The 19,709-nt window shown below is 42.6% G+C and overlaps 1 protein-coding gene across 1 annotated transcript in view; it reads right to left on the reverse strand.

The window, feature by feature from the left end:
• Positions 1-3,515: 3,515 nt before the first annotated feature.
• Positions 3,516-19,709, reverse strand: part of CDH23 (cadherin-related 23) — a 797,360-nt gene continuing 781,166 nt past the window's right edge. The window contains exons 58-66 of the mRNA XM_015422891.1: positions 15,436-15,692; positions 15,142-15,239; positions 13,780-13,900; positions 12,457-12,536; positions 11,519-11,559; positions 11,183-11,243; positions 10,693-10,753; positions 9,517-9,545; positions 3,516-3,846 (exon numbers count right to left, since the gene is read on the reverse strand). Coding sequence (XP_015278377.1) covers positions 3,516-3,846; positions 9,517-9,545; positions 10,693-10,753; positions 11,183-11,243; positions 11,519-11,559; positions 12,457-12,536; positions 13,780-13,900; positions 15,142-15,239; positions 15,436-15,692 — 1,079 coding nt within the window. The remainder of the gene's footprint in view (positions 3,847-9,516; positions 9,546-10,692; positions 10,754-11,182; positions 11,244-11,518; positions 11,560-12,456; positions 12,537-13,779; positions 13,901-15,141; positions 15,240-15,435; positions 15,693-19,709) is intronic.

Genomic DNA, 19,709 nt, shown 5'->3' on the forward strand with positions numbered 1-19,709 from the left:
AAAATGTGGATGGTGTGCGAACAATGCTTAGCTGAAGCGTGGGTAAAGTGTGGGTGAATTGCAGTGGTGGTGTTAACCACTCCTGCTATGCATTAACCATGCAATAAATGCATTATTGAAGTGTGACTGGGCCGCAGCAAAAGCATTGTTAATGTGTGGCTGAAACATGGGTGACATGTAGTTAATACATGGCTAAGGTGTGGTTCAGCGGCATCTAACATGTTGTTACAGTGTCACCAATGGCCGAATTCAGACTGGCAGTTTGAAGCGGGAGGGAGTCGTGGCAAAAACATCATTCACACTGCAGTGACTGATGCGGGAGGAGGCTCAAGGGAGCATTCACACTGTTGGCCTGGAGGCACGGCTGTAAGGCATGGCTTTCTTTTGGTAATATGGAGATATACACTTAAGCGCACAAGAAAAATGCGGCTTTCGGCATTCACACTTTGTTGGTGCGGGATAATCGCACTTTCAAGGGTTGGATACCACTTTCACCTGGTATCTTTTAAACTCGGGAGGGAAACGTTACGAGACGGTTTGCGTACGGCTGGGGGAACGCTGGACAGATGTGCCTGTGTGAACGGCTCCTTTAATCTGGTTGTGGAACGTTTCTGAAACGTGCCTATATCGGGGCAAACTGCCAGTCTGAACTCGGCCAATGTTTGCCTGATACAAAGCTAAAGTGTGACTGAACTATAGCTAAAGGATGGCTGAACTGCAGCAAATGTGTGGTTAAAGTGAGAATAATGAGTGCTTAAAGCATAGCTATGACTTTGGTTTAAGATCACAAAACTGAGAACTGGGCAACAAACACGTTATCTATTTTACTAGGGACAAGCAAGACTTCAAGATCTTTGTGGACTGTGGATAAAGTGACAGCATGGAATTTGGCATCTAGAGAATATAATGTTTTTAGTTTTTAAAAGCAAGTTTCCACCCCAGGGTTGCAGGGAACGTTTCTGAAACATGGCAGTGAAAATCTGAAAGTCAGAAGAGAGGCTTTCATTGATTAGTCAGGAAGTGAAGACACAATTTAGAGAAAGTTACACACATTCCATCCCCATTAAAATCAATGGGATTCAATTAACTACCCTCAAATTTGTACCTAAAGACTTCAATACCCTATACAGTTCATGGTCCGTTTTTCATGTCCATTTCTCCTTACCTCTAGCAGTTTTACTTGGCATCTGAATCTTCACGTCATGCTTCTACTTTGCTACATTCTTTTGCCACCTTCCTAGCTTGGCAGATCCTTTGAAAACCTAAATCATGAAGGCAGAATGATGTAAAGGTTGCTTAATTTGCATAATTTATTCAAACTACAGGCTTTTGATCTCTGTTTTGTGCATCATATACTTTTGTTGTTCAGTCATACATTCAAGTCCGACTCTTTGAGATCCCACAGACCACATCATGCCAGGCCCTCCTGTCTTTTGCTGTCCTCCAGAATTTGCTCAATTTCATGTTCGTTGCATTGGTAACACTGTCTAACCATCTCATGCTTTGTCGTCCCCTTCTTCTGTTACCTTCAATCTTTCCCAGCATCAGGGTCTTCTCCAGTGAGTGCTCCCTTCTCATTAGGTGGCCAAAGTATTTGAGCTTCAGCTTCAGTATCTGGCCTTCCAGGGAACAGTCAGGTTTGATTTCCTTTAGGATTGACTGATTTGATCTCCTTGCAGCCCAAGGGACTCTCAAGAGTCTTCTCCAGCACCATAATTCGAAAGCATCTATTCTTCGACGCTTGGCCTTCCTTATGATCCAGCTCTCACAGCCATACATTACTACTGGGAATACCATCACTTTGACTATGTGGACTTTTGTTGGCAGAGTGATGTCTCTACTTTTTATTATGCTGTCTAGGTTTGCCATAGCTTTCTTCCCAAGGAGCAGTCATCTTTTAATTTCATGGCTGCAGCCACCATTTGCAGTAATCTTGGATCTCAGGAACGTGAATTCTGTCACTGCTTCCATGACTTCCCCTTCTATTTGCCAAGACGTGACGGGGCCGGATGCCATATTCTTAGTTTTTTTGATGTTGAGTCTCAAGCCAACGGGAAGGATGTATATTGTCACCCTGCTTATTTAATTTATATGCAGAATTCATCATGCAAAATTTTCCGCTCTCCTCTTTCACCCTCAGCATTTTGCACTCTCCTCTTTCACTCTCAGCAAGAGGCTCTTGAGGTCCTCTTCACTTTCTGCCAATAGAGTGGTATCGTCTGCATATCTGAGGTTGTTGATATTTTCCCTGGCAATCTCTTCCGGCTTGTGATTCATCCAGGCTAGCATTTGGCATGATGAACTCTGCATATAAATTAAATAAGCAGGGTGACAATATACATCCTTGCCGTACTCCTTTTCCTATTCTAAACCAATCAGTTCTAACTGTTGCTTCTTGAACCTTATTCTCAGGAGACATGTGAGGTGGTCTCCTCCAAATGTTGGCAGTTTGATCTCTCATTCCTCTACCTCTTTGAAACCCAGCTTGTACTTTTGGCAGTTCTCTATCACAGCCCTAAATAAGGCACACTTATAACTCCCCTGATGGTTTTATGGAAAGGGAATGTACATGCTGGTATACTAATGAGCACAGCTATTGCTCAGATTTCTCTGCTCACACAGGGGACTGCACTGGAAATTATGCTTAAATCAAGAACATCTGTGTGATAATTAGGGTAGAAAAGATAAAACACAGATTAACCAAATTCATGAATAGTGTATTTCTGGTTCTTTTGACAGACCATTCCAAAAACTCTCAACAATTTACTGTTTGAAACCAAAATAATTTTTAAAAATTACACACAAACACTCTACGTTCAGAACCCGAATTAATGTCACTCTGTTTCTTTTGATGCTGCAGTGTTTTGGTAAGCCAGCAAAATGGAGAAATGGCTTCAGGGTTTCCCCCCCCCCTTCTGGAAAAGAGACAACACAGATTAATGCCAAACATTTATGGGGTTTCCTGAAGTTAATCACACAGTCCACCTGTGTGAGTTGATAGTCCCAGGGTCATCTTAGCTACATTAGGTTGGCAGCCATCGATCTCCTCCACCCTGGTAGTTCCTGGTCAATGGCTGGTGGAAAACATAATGATGTAATCCAGGACATGACAGGGAGCCAGGTCAGCTCCACTAATGGGACATGGCACCATGGTTATTGCAATTCTAGCCTTAGGCTTATTCCTTAGGACTTCCCACACATCTGTTTTTAACACTTTATATTTAAAAATAAAATTTTAAAAAGTTATGCGCATAATGATGTGAGTGCCTGGTAAAAGCAAACAGTCCTGAGAACCTTCCCCCTGGGGCTAGGCTCCCCAAGGCTGCCATAACAAAACAGTTGGCTATCTTGGTCATATTTATTCTGAAACAGGTGATGGCCTGGCACGGACTACGTCAGCCCTGGATTTTTTTCTCTGCCATACTTGTCCCTTGGTCAGTGTTTTCCCTCTGGTGGCAACGGTCTGTGCGGGCCCAGGCTTCCTTGGAGTGCTACACCAGCGATGCCACTTCTAGTCATAACTCTGTGATCTCCAGGGGACTCTCCATGATCACTTCCCTCATCTTGTGCATAGGAGTGGATTTGGCAGACTCAGTGCGGGCATTTCTGTCACAGTATGCCCCACCATCTGCAGTCAGCGTCTCCAAAGAGCGGCCCAGCACTTTCTGGTCATCTTCAGGAAGGCTGTTGAGGTCAGAGGTTAGCAGGGTTCCTGTGCTGCCATGGACCACGTGGATGCCATCAGGTCCCTTGAGCTCAATGGGCTGCTTGTGCCGGAACCGAAGGCTCCCCTGGCTTGGACTCCTTTGGTCATCATCATCATCTAGATCATTCTGGATCAACTGGAAGAGATCCAAATTCAAATCAACACATTGCATTGGAGTCCTTCCCTTCTCCAGCCTAACTGATTACATTGTTTTCAGCGGCAGGCCCATTTCCTTCCTCAGCTGATTTGGAACCAGCATGAAGGGCACTTCTTACATTTTAAAATACCTGGGTTATACCTATAATCAAGCCGCTTCATCAAGATATTCCTGTCCACTCAAATGTGAACATTTATGAATTTAAGCTGCTTAATTCTTTCCAATTAAAATAGCAGATCTCTATGTGCAAAAGAAAGTGCACATGGGTTCACTTTCTTTGCTGAAATGAATGGAAAAGTCATCACAGGCTGGAGGAGTCCACACACAGATTTAAGCTCACACTCTCAGAACAAATCACTGGACTGGGCTACATGCCTTGGATTATTCCTGGGGGAAATGCATGGCTTTCTTTAAGTTAATAGTATTTGTTCTTTGGGTTAGGGTAGAAGCCTGATGTTTTAACTGGTGACCCTACTGTCTTCATTGATGTATTTCTCCCACATAGAGCTTAACAGCTGAATTGGAAAAAGAATATAATGCAATTCATTAGCCTTTTTAGATTATTTTTGAACAATAGCTCGTTAAAAGCTAAACAGTAAAATGTGGTAGTTTCTGCACAAAATTTCACAGAAAGGGTCTGATGTAACTCAGTCACAGAAGTTAAGCAAATCTGGGCCTGGGGATTACCAAGTTGTGTCGTCCCCCGCCCCCCAGCCAGATGTAAGAGAAGAACAGATTATTACAATAACAGCAATGAAAAAACAAACATCCTGGGACAGGGAGACAGATTTGTGTAATTAACTGTCAGCCAGAGGACAGGTGGAAGTCGATCGGTGACTTCTTGGTTTCAGGAAGTAAGAGAACGGACAGAAGAAGCTTGATTAAACACAAAGGCCACAATCTAGCACCAACCATGACTTTTCCACTTCTTTGTCTGCTCAACACAAAGCATATAATAAAGTAAACAAAGAGGTGCAGGGATAGAAAATGAGGGGGTTTGACAGAACGAGAGGAAAAAACAAAAAAATAGATTAGGGGAGACAGATTTTTTTTAAAGAAAAAAGCCTGGCAGAGTTGTGTCGGTCCAAAGGAGATGGAAAAACTGTAACTGGTAGTCTTCAGGTGGTCATCCAGGCAGTCACACTAATGGGAACTAAACTAGAGTGAGGTTTTAACGACTGCCACACTCACCATAGAGATAGCCTGATTCACTCAGGTCCAATGTGAGCAGTGGTAGCATTTTCTGCTCAGTTCTTCCAAACATCACAGCACGAAAAAAAAATAGAAACACCTGTTGTGTGGAAGGTAGGCAGGACGTGCGACTGCAAAAATAACACTAGTTACGAGAAAACAATTTTTCTTTTTTATGGTCCCTGTGCATCACACTGATGGGAAAGATAAGCAAGCAATCTGAAGGTGGGAATAGATGTTGTCACATGAACAGGACGTTTAGAACCCCTCTGCCAAATGCTGCAACCATCTTCACGTGAACATATAGAGCTTGATGAATTTGGAGGGTTTCCCACAAATCTGGATTCAGCAGTCCATTGGAGAAAGCCAAGAATATAGCAACAGTTCAAGTAGAATTGCATTAACTTCCTGGGGTAGCGATTTGTGTGCTCAGGGTGAGGTGAAGGATGCTATCCTTTTGTTAAGACATGGTGAAAAGAGACTATATCCTTTATTACATCCACTGTAACAGACAGTCTTGGGTTCTTCCTGAAAAACTTGTTCTATCACACCCATTTTTAAAAAGGATGCAGAGAGGATCAGGGACCTACAAGCCTGTTGGCATAGCATCTTCTCCAGGTAAATTAGTAGAAACTATAATTAAATATTGAATTATTAATTATATAGGCGAACTAAGTCTGCTGAGGGAAAATCAACTAGGCAAGGAGAAGTCCTAACTCACTGACCTTTTGGACTTATACAGAAAGGTTAACAAGCATTTGGATACAATCATCTAGTAGACATGACTGAAAATAAAACAGTCAATATTGTAATGTCCTTGTATAGATCCATGGCATAGCCTCATTTAGAATACTGTACATAATTCTGGTTGCTGCATCTCAAAAAAAGTATTGCAGAACTGGAGAAAGTGTAGAAGACAGCAACCAAGATGATTAAGGGGTCAAAGCACCTTTCCCACAAGGAGAGGTGAACCAGTCTGGGCCTTTTCAGTTTAGCAAAAGACTACTAAGGGGGGACAAAACAGAGGATTATAAAATTATGCATGGATCAGAGAAAATGGATAGAGATAACTTTTTCTTCTTGTTTCATAGTACTAGAACTCGGGAGCATCCAATGAACCTCATCGATAATAAATTCAGGACAGACAAAAAGAAGTACTTCTTTAATAAATAATTGAATTGTAGAGTTCACTGCCAGTGTACGTAGTAAGGGCCACTATCATAGATGGTTTTAAAATGGAATTACAGATTCATGGATCATAGGACCATCAATCGCTATTAACCATGGTGACTAAATGGAACCTCCATATATAAAAGCAGTAATCCTCTGAAAAGTTGTGCTAGAAGGCACCATCAGGAAAGGCCCTGGCCTCTATGCCATATTTATTGGCCTTCTGGGGCAACTCCTTGGCCTCTGTCTGAAACAGGATGCTGGACTAGATTGACAACTCGTCTGATCCGGCAGAGCTCTCTGGACTAGATTGACAACTCGTCTGATCCAGCAGAGCTCTTGTTATGTAATGTCATGTCATGTCATGTCATGACATGTCTGCATGCCAGAGAACTCTTCATATACAGTGCCTGTCAGGAATGAGGAGAAAAAACATAGCAGCTGTCTGATGGCAATTTGCCCCCGTATAAGTGACACTTTTTATCCATTGCATCATACACACAGAACTGAGCAAAAGGGAAGAGAACAAGAAGTAATAAAGATAAAGATCTAAATAATTTTTTTAAAGTAAGTATGACCCAGCTCATCAAACTCTAGAAAGATTTTCTTTCTGATGTCTCTGCTGCAGTGGCCAAAGAAGAACTGAATGGGAAGTGCTTCCCCAGCCACTCTGGATATCTGTGGTTTTGCCCATACCTCCAGAGTGTGCAGGGCAAGAGCTAAAATCTCTTTCTAGTTTAGTCCTTGAAGGTTCTGAACAGTACTCAACGCAGGTTAGAATTTCCATCAGTACAGAGACCGCGAAGAAGTAGTCTAGCAGGCAGGAGGACAACTCAAGAGGGGCTTAGACCTACAGCATGGGATATAGTTGAGCTCAATTAGAATCTGAGGGCCTGCTACATGCAAATAAAGGCATAAGCATACTCTTCTCTGACAGTGGAGAAAAAAAAGGAGCTGCCCTGAAAACTCTTTACTCTTTAGCTACAATTCCAAGCACAGAATGTTCAGCTCTCCAGAACTGTGACCAAAGGAGGAGTAACTAATTTCTTTTCCAGCATTTCTCTAGTTCTTTTGTCTTTCAGAGAGCAAAAACAGAGAGTAAATAATCTGCTTTTCTTCCCTCTTCACAAGGCTTCTTCATCCTGATAAAAATTACCTATCCTTGCAGAACTGGTATTTAAAGGTTCCCCTATCTTAAATCAAAAATTACGTCAGTCTCTTGCCTTCAACATCTTGTTTTACATTATTTCCATCCTTCTAACAATCTGGTGACTCCCCACAACGTCCCTAGCACTTATTAGTGAGTTGCAACATTTCCTTTGCGAATCACTGATCTAGGACTTCCTCTGTCTCTGGCTGATTTCGCACTAGAGCTGCCTCGATGTTGCGCCGCTGTTTGCCCCAATACTATTGGTCAAATTCACACCCGAAGCCGCAGGGCTGCATTTGACCCGCGGCTTTGCCCGATTTCCTCTGCAGTTTCGTGATCCTCAAAAAGCAGGATCATGAAACTGCGGGGGAAATCGGGCGAAATCAAAATGCAGCCCCGCGGCTTCGGGTGTGAAATTAACCAATAGTATCGGGGCAAACGGCGGCGCCACATCGAGGCAGCTCTAGTGCGGAATCAGCCACAAAGTCACCATATACCAAGTCAGATGACTGGTCTAGTGCTCATTGGATGACCTTGGGCCGATCACTGTCCTTCAGCCTAAACCACATCAAATGGTTGTTGTGAGGATAAATTGGAGGTAAAAAAAACCCAACACCTGAGCAGACTCCTGAGCTCTTTGGAGGAATTGTAAAATAAAGATGTAATCCACAGCTATACATGACTGAGACCCAATTTGGTGTATTAGTTAAAGTGTTGGACTAGGATATAGGAGACCCAGGTTCTAATCTTTGCTCTCCCATGGAAGCTTGCTGGGTGACCCTGGGCCAATCATCATTACTTACTTTTATTTATACCCTGCATTTCTCCCCAATGGGGACCCAAAGCAGCTTACATTGTTCCCTTCTTCTCCGTTTTCCCCTCACAACTATTCTGGCAGATCAGGTTAGGCTGAGAGTGTGTGACTGGCCCAAGGTCACCCAGCAAGCATTCATGGCAGTCACATACTCTCAGCCCAACCTACCTCACAGGGTTGTTGTAAGGATAGAACGGAGGAGAGGAAGGTAGGGTAGAAATGAAATTTTAAAAAATATTCTATGACCGTTTCATTTGTTTCTCATTCTAAAGGACCGATGTAGTAACCGTTGGATTTATTTCAAAAGAGAGTATCAGCCTATTGAAGACCTTGACTGTACCCTATAGTACAGATCCCACCCTAGGCTAAATTAAAGACATGCACCTTAGGGATGAAGTTGCTATCCTCTGGCAGTCTTGCACAAGAGAATGGATGGGTGTCCCTTTAGACAGGGGCCGTGGCTCAGTAGCAGAGCGTCTGCTTTGCACACAGACATTTTCATATCTCAAAAGGCTCAGCTAATTCGTGAGGAGAGCCACTGCCGGCCAGAGTACCGACCTTGATAGGCCAATGGTCTGATTTAATATAAGGCAGCACTGTATGTTCCTTTTTGCAACACTTACATTTTCAGAGACGCTTGCAGGACCACCCCAAATGCACAGTGACTGTTGTTTGCAATCATTGACGATCCCCTAAATTCTGCATGATCCCTAATTTGTACCTCCAGGTTTTAGCCAGCTAAAGCTAGAAACTCTCGGTTCTCGGTCTATGCCTCTGCTGTTTATCAGACAGATATATGCACAAAATCCCACCCCCCTTTCTGGCTGGAGCTATGCTATGTTCTCCATGTTCTTTTGTCGTTGTTGTTCAGTCACTCAGCCGAGTCCGACTCTTCGCGACCCCATGGACCACATCACACCAGGCCCTCCTGTCTTCCGTCGTACTCTGGAGTTTACTCAGTTTCATGTTCATTGCATCGATAACACTGTCTAACCATCTCATCCTTTGACTGATCTCTAATTTGAAGAGATATCCCCAGCTGCCAAGATACCCTCTCCTAATGACCCATTCCCAGGAAGGCCCCGTCAGTTGACAGTCTTAGACAATCTCACTAATGAAGGAATAGATGGGCAGCAGCCATAACTGCATCAATAAGAGATCACTGTGTGGTGATCTTGGGGTACTTTGCAACGTTCCAACATACTGAAGAGGAGAAGAGGAGACTGGATTTATACCCTGCCCTTCACTACCCAAAGGAGTCTCAGAGTGGTTTACAAACTCCTCTCCCTTCCCCTCCCCACAACAGACACCCTGTGAGGTAGGTGGGCCTGAGAGAGCTCTGACACAAACTGCTCTTTTTCAAGAACAGCTGTGCCAGAACTATGGCTTGCCCAAGGTCATCCAGCAGGTGCAAGTGGAGGAGTGGGGAATCAAATCCGGTTCTCCCAGATTAGAGTCCCTTAACCACTTAGAACACTTAACCACTACACTAAACTGGCAGCTCGGATCAAGTAGGAGTGCAACATTGCACAAGCCTCAGTGTTTCCAGCTAAAAACCCTGGCATGCCCCATTAGCAGGGCTGGAAACGGCTTCAGAGAGCCACAGCCAATCAGAACAGACAAAACATGGATAGACGGACTGATGGACGGACCCAACAGGAGGCCGTTTCCTCTGTGATGCAGGAGTGCCCTTCTTGGTTTTCACAGTGTAGCCCTTTGGAGTTGGTACCAGCATGGGGATTTCAATAGCAGTCCCCACCAACGTTCCACCCTTGTATCCCAACAAAGAAAAACGACTCTGGACTTACTGTTCCCGATTAGTTTCCCTCTAAAACAAGAAGCAAATGTTGCAGGCAGGCAGGCGCTGGGAGAAGCCGCTCTCGCACAGCTGAGCGATCCTGATAATGACCCAGCGTGGACCAGAAAGATAAGGGGACGCCTCTTCCTACTGAATCATTCTCCGGTGATGGCACAATGTTGTCATGCAATGTGGTTTTATTTACATTTTAAACCCGCCCTCGGGGCTGTACACATCGTTCTCCTCTGTTTGATCCTGACAAGCACTCTATAAGGTAAGTGAGGCTGAGAGAGCAGACCTAGTCCCCATGAGGATCAATAGACCTAGATAATGGGGCCAGGCTCAGAGAGGGTTTTTGCTGCAGACCTGGGACGCAATCCCCCCAAGTTTGTAGAAAACTGTGAAAACAAAACAAAAACCCTGGATGAGGGGGGGAGGTTAACTCTCCTCAAACAGAGGAACATTGTCTGTGCAACCTGAGTCTTCCAGATCGTAGTCTGACTCCTAACCAATGTTCCCTCTAAGCCGTGGAGTTTTGTGAGCAGAAATTCTACTTTGTGAGCCACTGGCATTAAAATTGTGAGCGAGTGATTTGGCTACTGCATAAATTAGTTTGCTCTGGAGCCATCCATCCAGGTTTGCAGAAGAAGCTGAAATAAAAATATATAGGGGAACGTAAAGCCTCTTCCCCCAAATACATTTTTACCATATGAGAACAGAGCCATTCCAGCATGGCCTGGTAGCAGAACTCAGCAGCCACTCTAGGCCTGGCATCAATGTCAAAGGATGCTGGCAGCCATTTCAGCCCAGCAGCAGTGGAGGAGGATGCTGGCAGCTACACTGGCCCAGCCACAGAGAAGGAGGACACTGGTAGCTGGGCCGGGCCTGGCAGTGGAGGACACCGGCAGCTGTGCTGGGCCTGGCTGTGGTGGTAGAGGATGCGTGCTGCTGTGCTGGGATCAGCAGCAGTGGTATAGGATGCCAGGCTTTATTTGTAGCTGTGCAAGGCTTGGCACTGGAGGGATATGGGATTTACCCTGTGAGTCTCCTGCCCCTTTCCCCAGTGAGCCATGTGGGGAATCAGCAGCAATGGAGGGAGGGATCTCCCCTGAGAGTAGTGCGTAGTTTCCACTTGTCCCTTCTAACTTCTACAGGGATACTCATTTTAAAAGCTTCCAAAATTGTTGAAGACTCACCCATCGAAGGAATATTTATTTGTGTTTGGCATATCCATGATGTCCATGAAGCCTCGGTTACCTGTGGAATGCAACGTGTGGATTTACATCAACTGAATTTTGGGTTGCTTTTTTAAAATTGTTCCTGCTCCAATTACTTTAAAGCAACCGGACACATTAAAAAACCATAGCTGGTTAGGGCTTTCCCCCATCACATCTGCATGCCATGGAAAGTGTCACAGTTTAGGGTATGTACCAGTCTGTTGGCTTTTGTCAACCAGTGCTTCAGGTATCTCCCCACATTCATTAGTATTCATTTTTCGTGGATCAGAAAGAACAACCCTCAGTATCTCTCACCTGTGGAACCAGCCACAATTGCTTTCAATTTCCTTTTGTGTCTGCAAAACAGTTTAAAACAAGTAAACATTTGAAGGGGGAAAGAAAATAATTTTATGGTGAAGACTGTTTCATGTGGATTTTAGTCCCTTAAAAACATCTCTCACACTGCTTCATTTCCTATCAGAAAATGGAAAAATGATTGGTTGAAAACCTTCACTGTCAAGGCAATCTTTTGCTTTTCCATCTTTAATTTAATTTTTCTCTCCTTAATGTGTTTTCCAGACTCCAAAATAATTAACTCAAATAATCAGATATACTAGCATGCTGTGATTTTTCCAAGTCTATTCATTTGAGTTCCTCGAGCTATGCTCAAACATACAATTATAACATTGCAGATTCTGGTTTCAATTTACAAAGAGATGTCCATCCTCAGGTAATAGATTTGTTCCCATGGCATTAGCAATGACCCACTGTGTACCCCCCCACACACACACACCTTCCCCAATATGGCAGCCTATCTTTTGGCCTCGATCAGAGAACCGTGAGTGCAGCCGCTCACGCAGATCCCAGCCTGCCTCTACCTCAGCCAACACCCGGTCCCTCCCATGAAATAGATTAGGGTTTTACTTTCAGCAGAAGATGGAAGCACAATTTAAGGGTGGCCAATCTCCTTATATCACTACAAATGAGACATTCTGGCCAGCCCAAAGTTGTGTTTGAGGGAAACTCAGGATATACATCAATTTTCACATTCTCACTATTTGTCTGTTCAGTGTGGTGAGTGGGGAAAATTCATAAGCCATTAATACTTTGTGGATCTCTGAATCAGAACATTTGTTTTCCACATTCAAGGTATTAAGATATTTATTTTTGACCTCTCATGTCCAAAACTGTATCTGAGATCATGAGGCATGCTCATTTTGCCCTACAGTGTCCAGGCACTTAAGGTTACTCACGCTGTTCTGTAGTACCAGTTCATGAGGATGAACAACATGGCTGCCAGGAAGAGGAGAATAGCCAGAATGATTATTGCCATCTAGAAATGATAAAAAACAAAACAAAACCAACCATTACAGCAGGGGTGGACTGTCTAGGAGATTCCTAGGCCACTGCAGAAGGGTGAAAGTATCTGATGAAATGGTTCCAAGCTGCCCTTGTACTCAGGACATTGTAAGATAATATAAATAGGAATGAATGGTGACTTTATGGTTTATGGTTTATTGGAAGACACAACTAATCCATGAGGAAAAGGTTCACAGAACATGCCTCACTAACCTTCGTTGCATTCTGTTTTCCATTCCACCATTTTGGACATAACTAATTGCTGTAGCGATTGTTACCACATTAGGAGCATTACAGGAGCTCTTTTCAAAAAGAGGCAATTTAAGGAAGGGCCTATCATGGTGGGGAGGAGGCAGCAAGAGGGCAATTTGGCCTGGGCCTCACATTCACAGAGGACCTCAAATTTAGACCTTCAATGTTATCTCCAAAGGAAGTTATACATACAATCACATAGATACACTGAAGGATTGAAAGAAGATGACATTCATCATACATCTTGAAACTTGCATCTCTTTACTGGGCCATACTTCCTGTAGCACTCTATGAATTAATATTCTCCTCCACTGTTGCTGTCAATGAGGCAAGAAGCTGCGCTGGGCCCTAGTGGTGGTGGAGGAGGCCAGGAGCTGAGGTGGGCCTGGTGTGGCTCCCTGCCCCCTACCACTGCTGCTGCCACCTGGGCCTTTAAAAATGGAAGTGGTCTGGGCCTCTCTTGACCTCTGAGAGGCCCTGATCTAAGGTTGTCAGCTCCTTTCCCTATAAGAACAATTGTGGTGCATGACAGGCAGGTTCAGCTATATTTATCGCTTTTGGCCTCCTCCTGGTCCTGCCTGTGAGGTGGCAACACAGTTCGGAACTGGCTTAAAATTCAACTCATGGACGCCATCTGGGAATTGTTCTTAAGATCATACTGAATGTTCATATTGGATTTTATTTACTGTTGTACATCGCCCAGAGGACGATGTACTAGGCTGTTCATAAATTTAATGTATAAATAAATAAATGTAAATATAATATTTGGCTGTTGCATGCTACCTGAAGATGTAGGGGGCCTCTGTTAGTGAAGAAGCTGGTGATATTAGGTGATAATTTATGAAAGCTTAGTTTCTTCCAGTATGACTGAATCCAAACGATCATTGGGGGAGACCTCCAGAAAAGCTTGGTAGCTGGAAGCTAAGTGGGAATTCAGGTGTAAAGAACCATACCCTCCATCTTACCTGCAGTGCTGAGAGGTCATCGGGGGCCCTGGCTGTGATGGCTGGTTGCACATCCAAGACGTTGTAGTTCCTGAAGAGATTCCGCAGCTGCTCCTTATTCTCATCAATCATCTGTATAACTCTGGAGACACACATTTAATTATGAATTTACCTTGCTAAAACAAAACAAAAACTTTAAAAACCCCTGCTAATGACAGGGATGATCAACCCTCACCTCCCTGCTATAGTTTCCAATTCAGTAGACTCTGGAAGTAGAAACCCACACCATTAAACAGCATTAAAAGCATATTGAAACAAATGTACCAAGCTATTTTTTTTTTTTACCACAAGGCTCAAAATTCAGGTGTAACATCTGTGATGGGGCAGCTAGAAGTACAAGAACAGGTTTTGTGTGACTCACTACCATGAGATCACAGCCAAAAAGTTATTCCATGGAGAATCAATGGCTGTATGACCCTGGATTAGGTGATTTGATTAAATATTTATTTGCTGCTTTGATCAATAGACGTTTTAAGTGCTCGCTTTGCTGCTTTGATCATTAGAGGTTTTAAGCATTGGTTAAAAATGAAATAGGTTTCAGAATCTAGTCAGATGCTTACTGACTATGTTGCTGCCAAAACTAAAGCAATGGGGGCAAAGACTTTCTGTCTGTTTAAGCTGAAGCTGCTTACAGTGCCATCCTAAACACAGTTACACCCTTCTAAGCCCACTGAAGTCAATGGTCTTAGAAGGTGTTTAGGACTGCACTGTTAGCTATTTACTTGAAACTCCTCTGAAGATTTTAAACAGAGTGTTCTGAAGTGACAAAGTGCTGAGTATGATAGAATTTGTTACTTATGCTAACATCAAAACTGAAGCAGTTTTTTGCTGTCTGTCAGTTAAAGGGTCCCTTCTTAACTGTTGACGTTAAGAGTTCCTAGGAAGGGCAACTCTGTAAAAGAAGAGGATGTATAGAACAATGGGTAAGTTTCCCCCTTTAAAAACGTGTAAAATAAAAATAGTTAGTGAAAAGAATTACATAACTACATAATAACATGTAATTCTGCCTTAGCAGTACATGCTGGAAACTTCAAATCCCATGTTGGCCATGAAATCATTAGTTAGCCTTGGGTAAGACATTATATTCCCCACCTCACTCCCTCCACCCCTCATCTGCAATCTACTTTATAAGGCAGTTTTAAACAGGAACTCATAACGTATGGGAAATGCTTTGAATACAACAAATGCTATGTAGATGGTAAAGTATGATTAAACTTACTTGCTGTTTAACAATGCTAACTCTTGTCTGTAACACGGACTCTCAGTTCCTACCTTTCACTCTATGTTCCAGTCTAAACCTATATAGAGACACAACATCTTTACCGTTCTACATCCAGAATCCGGTTGGTTTCCCGGTTCACCACATGGATCAGTAATTCTGTTTGGGCAAAGTTCACTCGGCCTTTTTTGTCAACATGGAACTATAAAGGAGAGAAAACAGATGGCCCTTCTTCTAGGCAGCTGATTACATGACATGCTATGACATTTTCCTGTGACAAGGCAGCTCCAGGGTGTGCCACCCCAGAAGGCTGGTCCTGCTTTTATCCAACACTCTTGACACAGAGGGAACACGTTTTAATAGCTCACAAGGTTGTGTTGCCTTTAATGAATTATTACCTGCACATCGTCTGTATTGACAATGGCCCCTGTGATGTTAGATAACAGGCTGATGAATTCCTCCTCAAACTGCCGTACTTTATCTGGGATCTCGTTGATTATGATCTTGACCCGTTGATCATCCCGCAGGATGTAAATTCCCACAACAGCAGTGTCATTGTGACCAGTCAGGTCTGAAGCCATGACATCTACCACAAAGTAGCCAGGGTTGTAGGCAGTGAAGAGATCAAATGTTCGAAGGATCCCATCTAAATTACCTTTAATGAGAACAAGCAATGAACTTGGATTAGAGCAAATCTACACATTTAGAAGTATATCTCAGTACTACACATCCAAGTTACACGAGCCTAAGTGTAGGTAGATTAGCTGGGTCTAGTAGAGAAGATAAAAGCAGGTTGCTTACCAGTAACTGGTGATCTTCGAGTGGTCATCTGTGCATTCACACCCATGGGATCTAGTGCGCACGCGCTGGATCGATCACTACTGTAGCAAGCTCTTTTAATGGATTTTTGCGCCCAGTCCCTCGGGCATGCGCAGGAACCCCACTGCGCATGCCCAGAGGGGTGGGCACGGACATCCTGCCAGTTCCTATAAACCACCGCAAATCAACCCCTATTAAAAATGTAGAAGCTGACAGCAGCGGGGAAGGAGGGCGGGTGGTGTGAATGCACGGATGACCACTCGAAGATCACCAGTTACTGGTAAGCAACCTGCTTATCTTCAACGTGGTCTCTGTGCTTCACACCCATGGGAGATTAGCGAGCAGTAGCCTACCTGGAGGAGGGTGCTAGCAGGTCTTTTACTGCATAACCGAAGACAGAATGTGACATCCCATGTTGGCATTGGTGTTTGTACGGACGTCTAAGGCGTAGTGCCTTATTAGGCGTGGCCCACGTAGCGGCTTTGCAAATGTCCATCAGTGGCACTCCCTGGAGGAAGGCAGTGGAAGTCGCGACAGCCCTGGTAGAATGAGCCCTGATAGGGCCAGGCAATGGCTGTTTGGTGATCTGGTAACACAGACAGATGAGACCACAATCCACTTTGACAGGCACTGGGCCGTGATGCGAGTGCCCAGTCGTGCTGACGCGTAAGAGACGAGCAGTTGTGAATCTCGTCTAATCAGGCATGTCCTATAGAGGAAGAACAGGAGAGCCCGCTTCACGTCCAAAGTGTGGAGTAGTTTGTCTTCCGCTGATGTTGGATTTGGGAAGAAATCAGGGAGGAAGACCTCCGCCTGCAGGTGGAACTCTGACACCACCTTCGGCAGGAAGGAGATGTCCGGGATGAGGCGAACTCCATCTGGCAGAAACGATAGGTAAGGTGTATCGTGTCGGAAAACCAATATTTCTCCAACTCGCCTTGCCGATGTGATAGCAATTAAAAAGGCCGTTTTCCATGCGAGGAGTTCAATTAGAAGTAATGCGAAAGAAATTTGGATAGCAAATATTTATGCACCCAATCAAAATCAGGAGTTGTTTTCTAAAGAACTTACAAATATATTAGTGAAGGGAAATCCGGAAAATATCTGCATAGTAGGTGACTTTAACGCAGTTCTGGACCCCAAAGAAGATAGGAATAAGATAAATAAAACCACAAAGTTGGGCCCAGGTCTACCGCTGAGCTTTATAAAGTTAGCTGAAGAATTCAATTTAATAGACAGCTGGAGGACAAAAAACTCGCAAAAAAGAGACTTTACCTATTTTTCGCATAGATCATGGTCTAGAATAGACATGATCTGGATAAGCATAAATTTGGCAAGAGAGCTAGTAGAAGCAGAAATACTACCGGGCTCCTTTGCAGACCATAATCCAACTTGGTTAGAACTGAAAGAAAATGTGAGATCACCAAAATGGAGGTTAAATACGGGACTTTTACGAGATAAAAAGTTTGTTGAAAAGATTAAGGTAGAAATAAAAGAATTCCTAAAAGTGAATAAAACAGAAAATATGGTGCTGAATACAATATGGGACACTCTGAAAGCATATTTGAGGGGGCTATTCATTACTCAAGATATATGGAAGAAAAAACAAAAAAGGGAGAAACTTAAAAAACTAATGGAAGAACTAAAAAAAGAAGAAGATAAATCAAAAAGGAAGGGAGGGGACAATGAAGCAATAACCAAAATAAAATTGATTCAGCATCAACTAAATATGCTCCTAGAGCAGGAATTGGCCAACAAAATAGAGTATGCAAAAGCATACTATTTTGAAAATGCAAATAAGCCTACAAGATGGCTTGCGTACAAACTGAGGAAGGAAAAAGGGAAAAGAACAATCATAGCTTTAAAGAACGAAAGACAAGAGAGGAAGTTTAACATGCAAGAATTAAAGGATATTGTGGAAATTTTTTATAGAGAACTGTATAAGATGTCGCCATGTACACAACAATTAGAAAGTTTTTTCAAGAAATATAATAAAGGAAAATTCACGGAGGAACAGAAGAGATGGATGAATGAGAAAATTACAATGTGCGAAATAATAGAAGCCCTAAAAAAAACAGAAGAAGAAGAAAACACCTGGGCCAGATGGGATACCGGCAGAAATCTATCATAAATTCGAGGACGAAATAATAAATACCTTTAAAGATCTATTACAGAACATCATGGAGACAGGAAATGCCCCTAAAACGTGGAATGAAGCAATAATAACCCTAATACACAAACCCAATACAGAAGAAGATGAAATCAAAAACTATAGACCTATTTCTCTTCTAAATGTTGATTATAAGATCTTTGCATCAATTCTGGCGGCAAGATTTAAGAAGGTAATGGTCCAAGTAATACATCAGGAACAGGCAGGTTTTCTCCTGAAAAGGCAGCTAAAAAATAATGTAAGAGCTATTATAGATATCCTAGAGTTTTACCAGTATAATCCGGGAAAACAAGCCACGCTGATCTTTTTAGATGCGGAGAAAGCCTTTGACAATGTTAGCTGGGACTTCTTAAAATGCAAACTTAAACTATGGGAATGTGGAGACAACTTTATGAAAATGATTTCTACTATCTATAAAGAGCAATGGGCGAAGATAATTATCAATGGTGACTTAACACAAAAAGTTCCCATACAGAAAGGAACAAGACAAGGGTGCCCACTTTCACCCTTATTGTTTATCTTTGGGCTAGAAACTTTAACTGAGATGGTGAGGAATGATACAAATATTTTAGGACTTAAAATCAGAGGCAAACAGTTTAAACTCCAGGCCTTTGCTGACGACCTGGTTTTTATAATGGAAGAACCAACAACATCTATTATGTACCTAATGAGGAAAATACAAGAATATGGGGCCCTAGCAGGACTGAAAATTAACATCAAAAACCCGAAGATCTTAACAAAGAATTGTAGTAAGAAATAAATAAATAAGATACAACAAATTACGAACATGGAGATTGTAAATAAAGTAAAATACTTAGGAATTACGCTCAGAGATAAGAACATACATCTATATGATAATAACTACAAAGTGTTATTAGAAGACATTAAGAAAGACCTACAGAAATGGCAAGAGTTACACATTTCATTTATGGGTAGAATTGCCACGATAACAATGAACATCCTACCCTGTTTCCTTTTCCTAGCGCAATCCTTGCTGATACTAAAAAATAATAAATTTACCGAAGAACTAGATCGACGAGTAAGAAAATTTATCTGGCAGGCAAAAAGAGCAAGGATTAAGCTGAAATTACTTCGAGATAAAAAAGAAAGAGGAGTGTTCGGTATCCCGGATTGGCAACTTTACTACAACGCTGCGGCTATGGGGTGGATAAGAGATTGGCTGACATTAGAGAACAGAAGATTGCTAAAACTAGAAGGTTATGACTTATACATGGGCTGGCACGCCTATGTATGGTATGACAAAGAACGGACTCAGCACCATTTCCACAACTATATCGTAAGAGATGCTTTAATTAAAAACAGGAGAAAAATAAAAGAGAAATTCTACGAAAAGATACCGAGATGGGTCTCCCCGCTGGAGGCGTTTATAATGCCTAGTTTACTAACTGGAAGTAAGATGGTCAGTTATGAAACATTACTTACAAAAGAAAATGAATTAAAATCTTTTGAAACCTTACAAACCCTAAACATTAATTTAACAACTTGGGAAAAGATCCAATTAAAATCAAGATATACTAAGGACAAAATAAGAGACTTTGCTAGAACAAACTCAGAGTTAGATAAAATCTGGCTTTCCTCAGCAGACAAATTAATACAAAAACTATACAACTTCCTTTTAAAGGAAGACACGAAGGAGGAGATAATAAAACCAAGTATGAGGTT

Source organism: Gekko japonicus, unplaced genomic scaffold (assembly GCF_001447785.1).
Source record: "Gekko japonicus isolate JY-2015 unplaced genomic scaffold, Gekko_japonicus_V1.1 scaffold49, whole genome shotgun sequence".
Taxonomy (NCBI): domain Eukaryota; kingdom Metazoa; phylum Chordata; class Lepidosauria; order Squamata; family Gekkonidae; genus Gekko; species Gekko japonicus.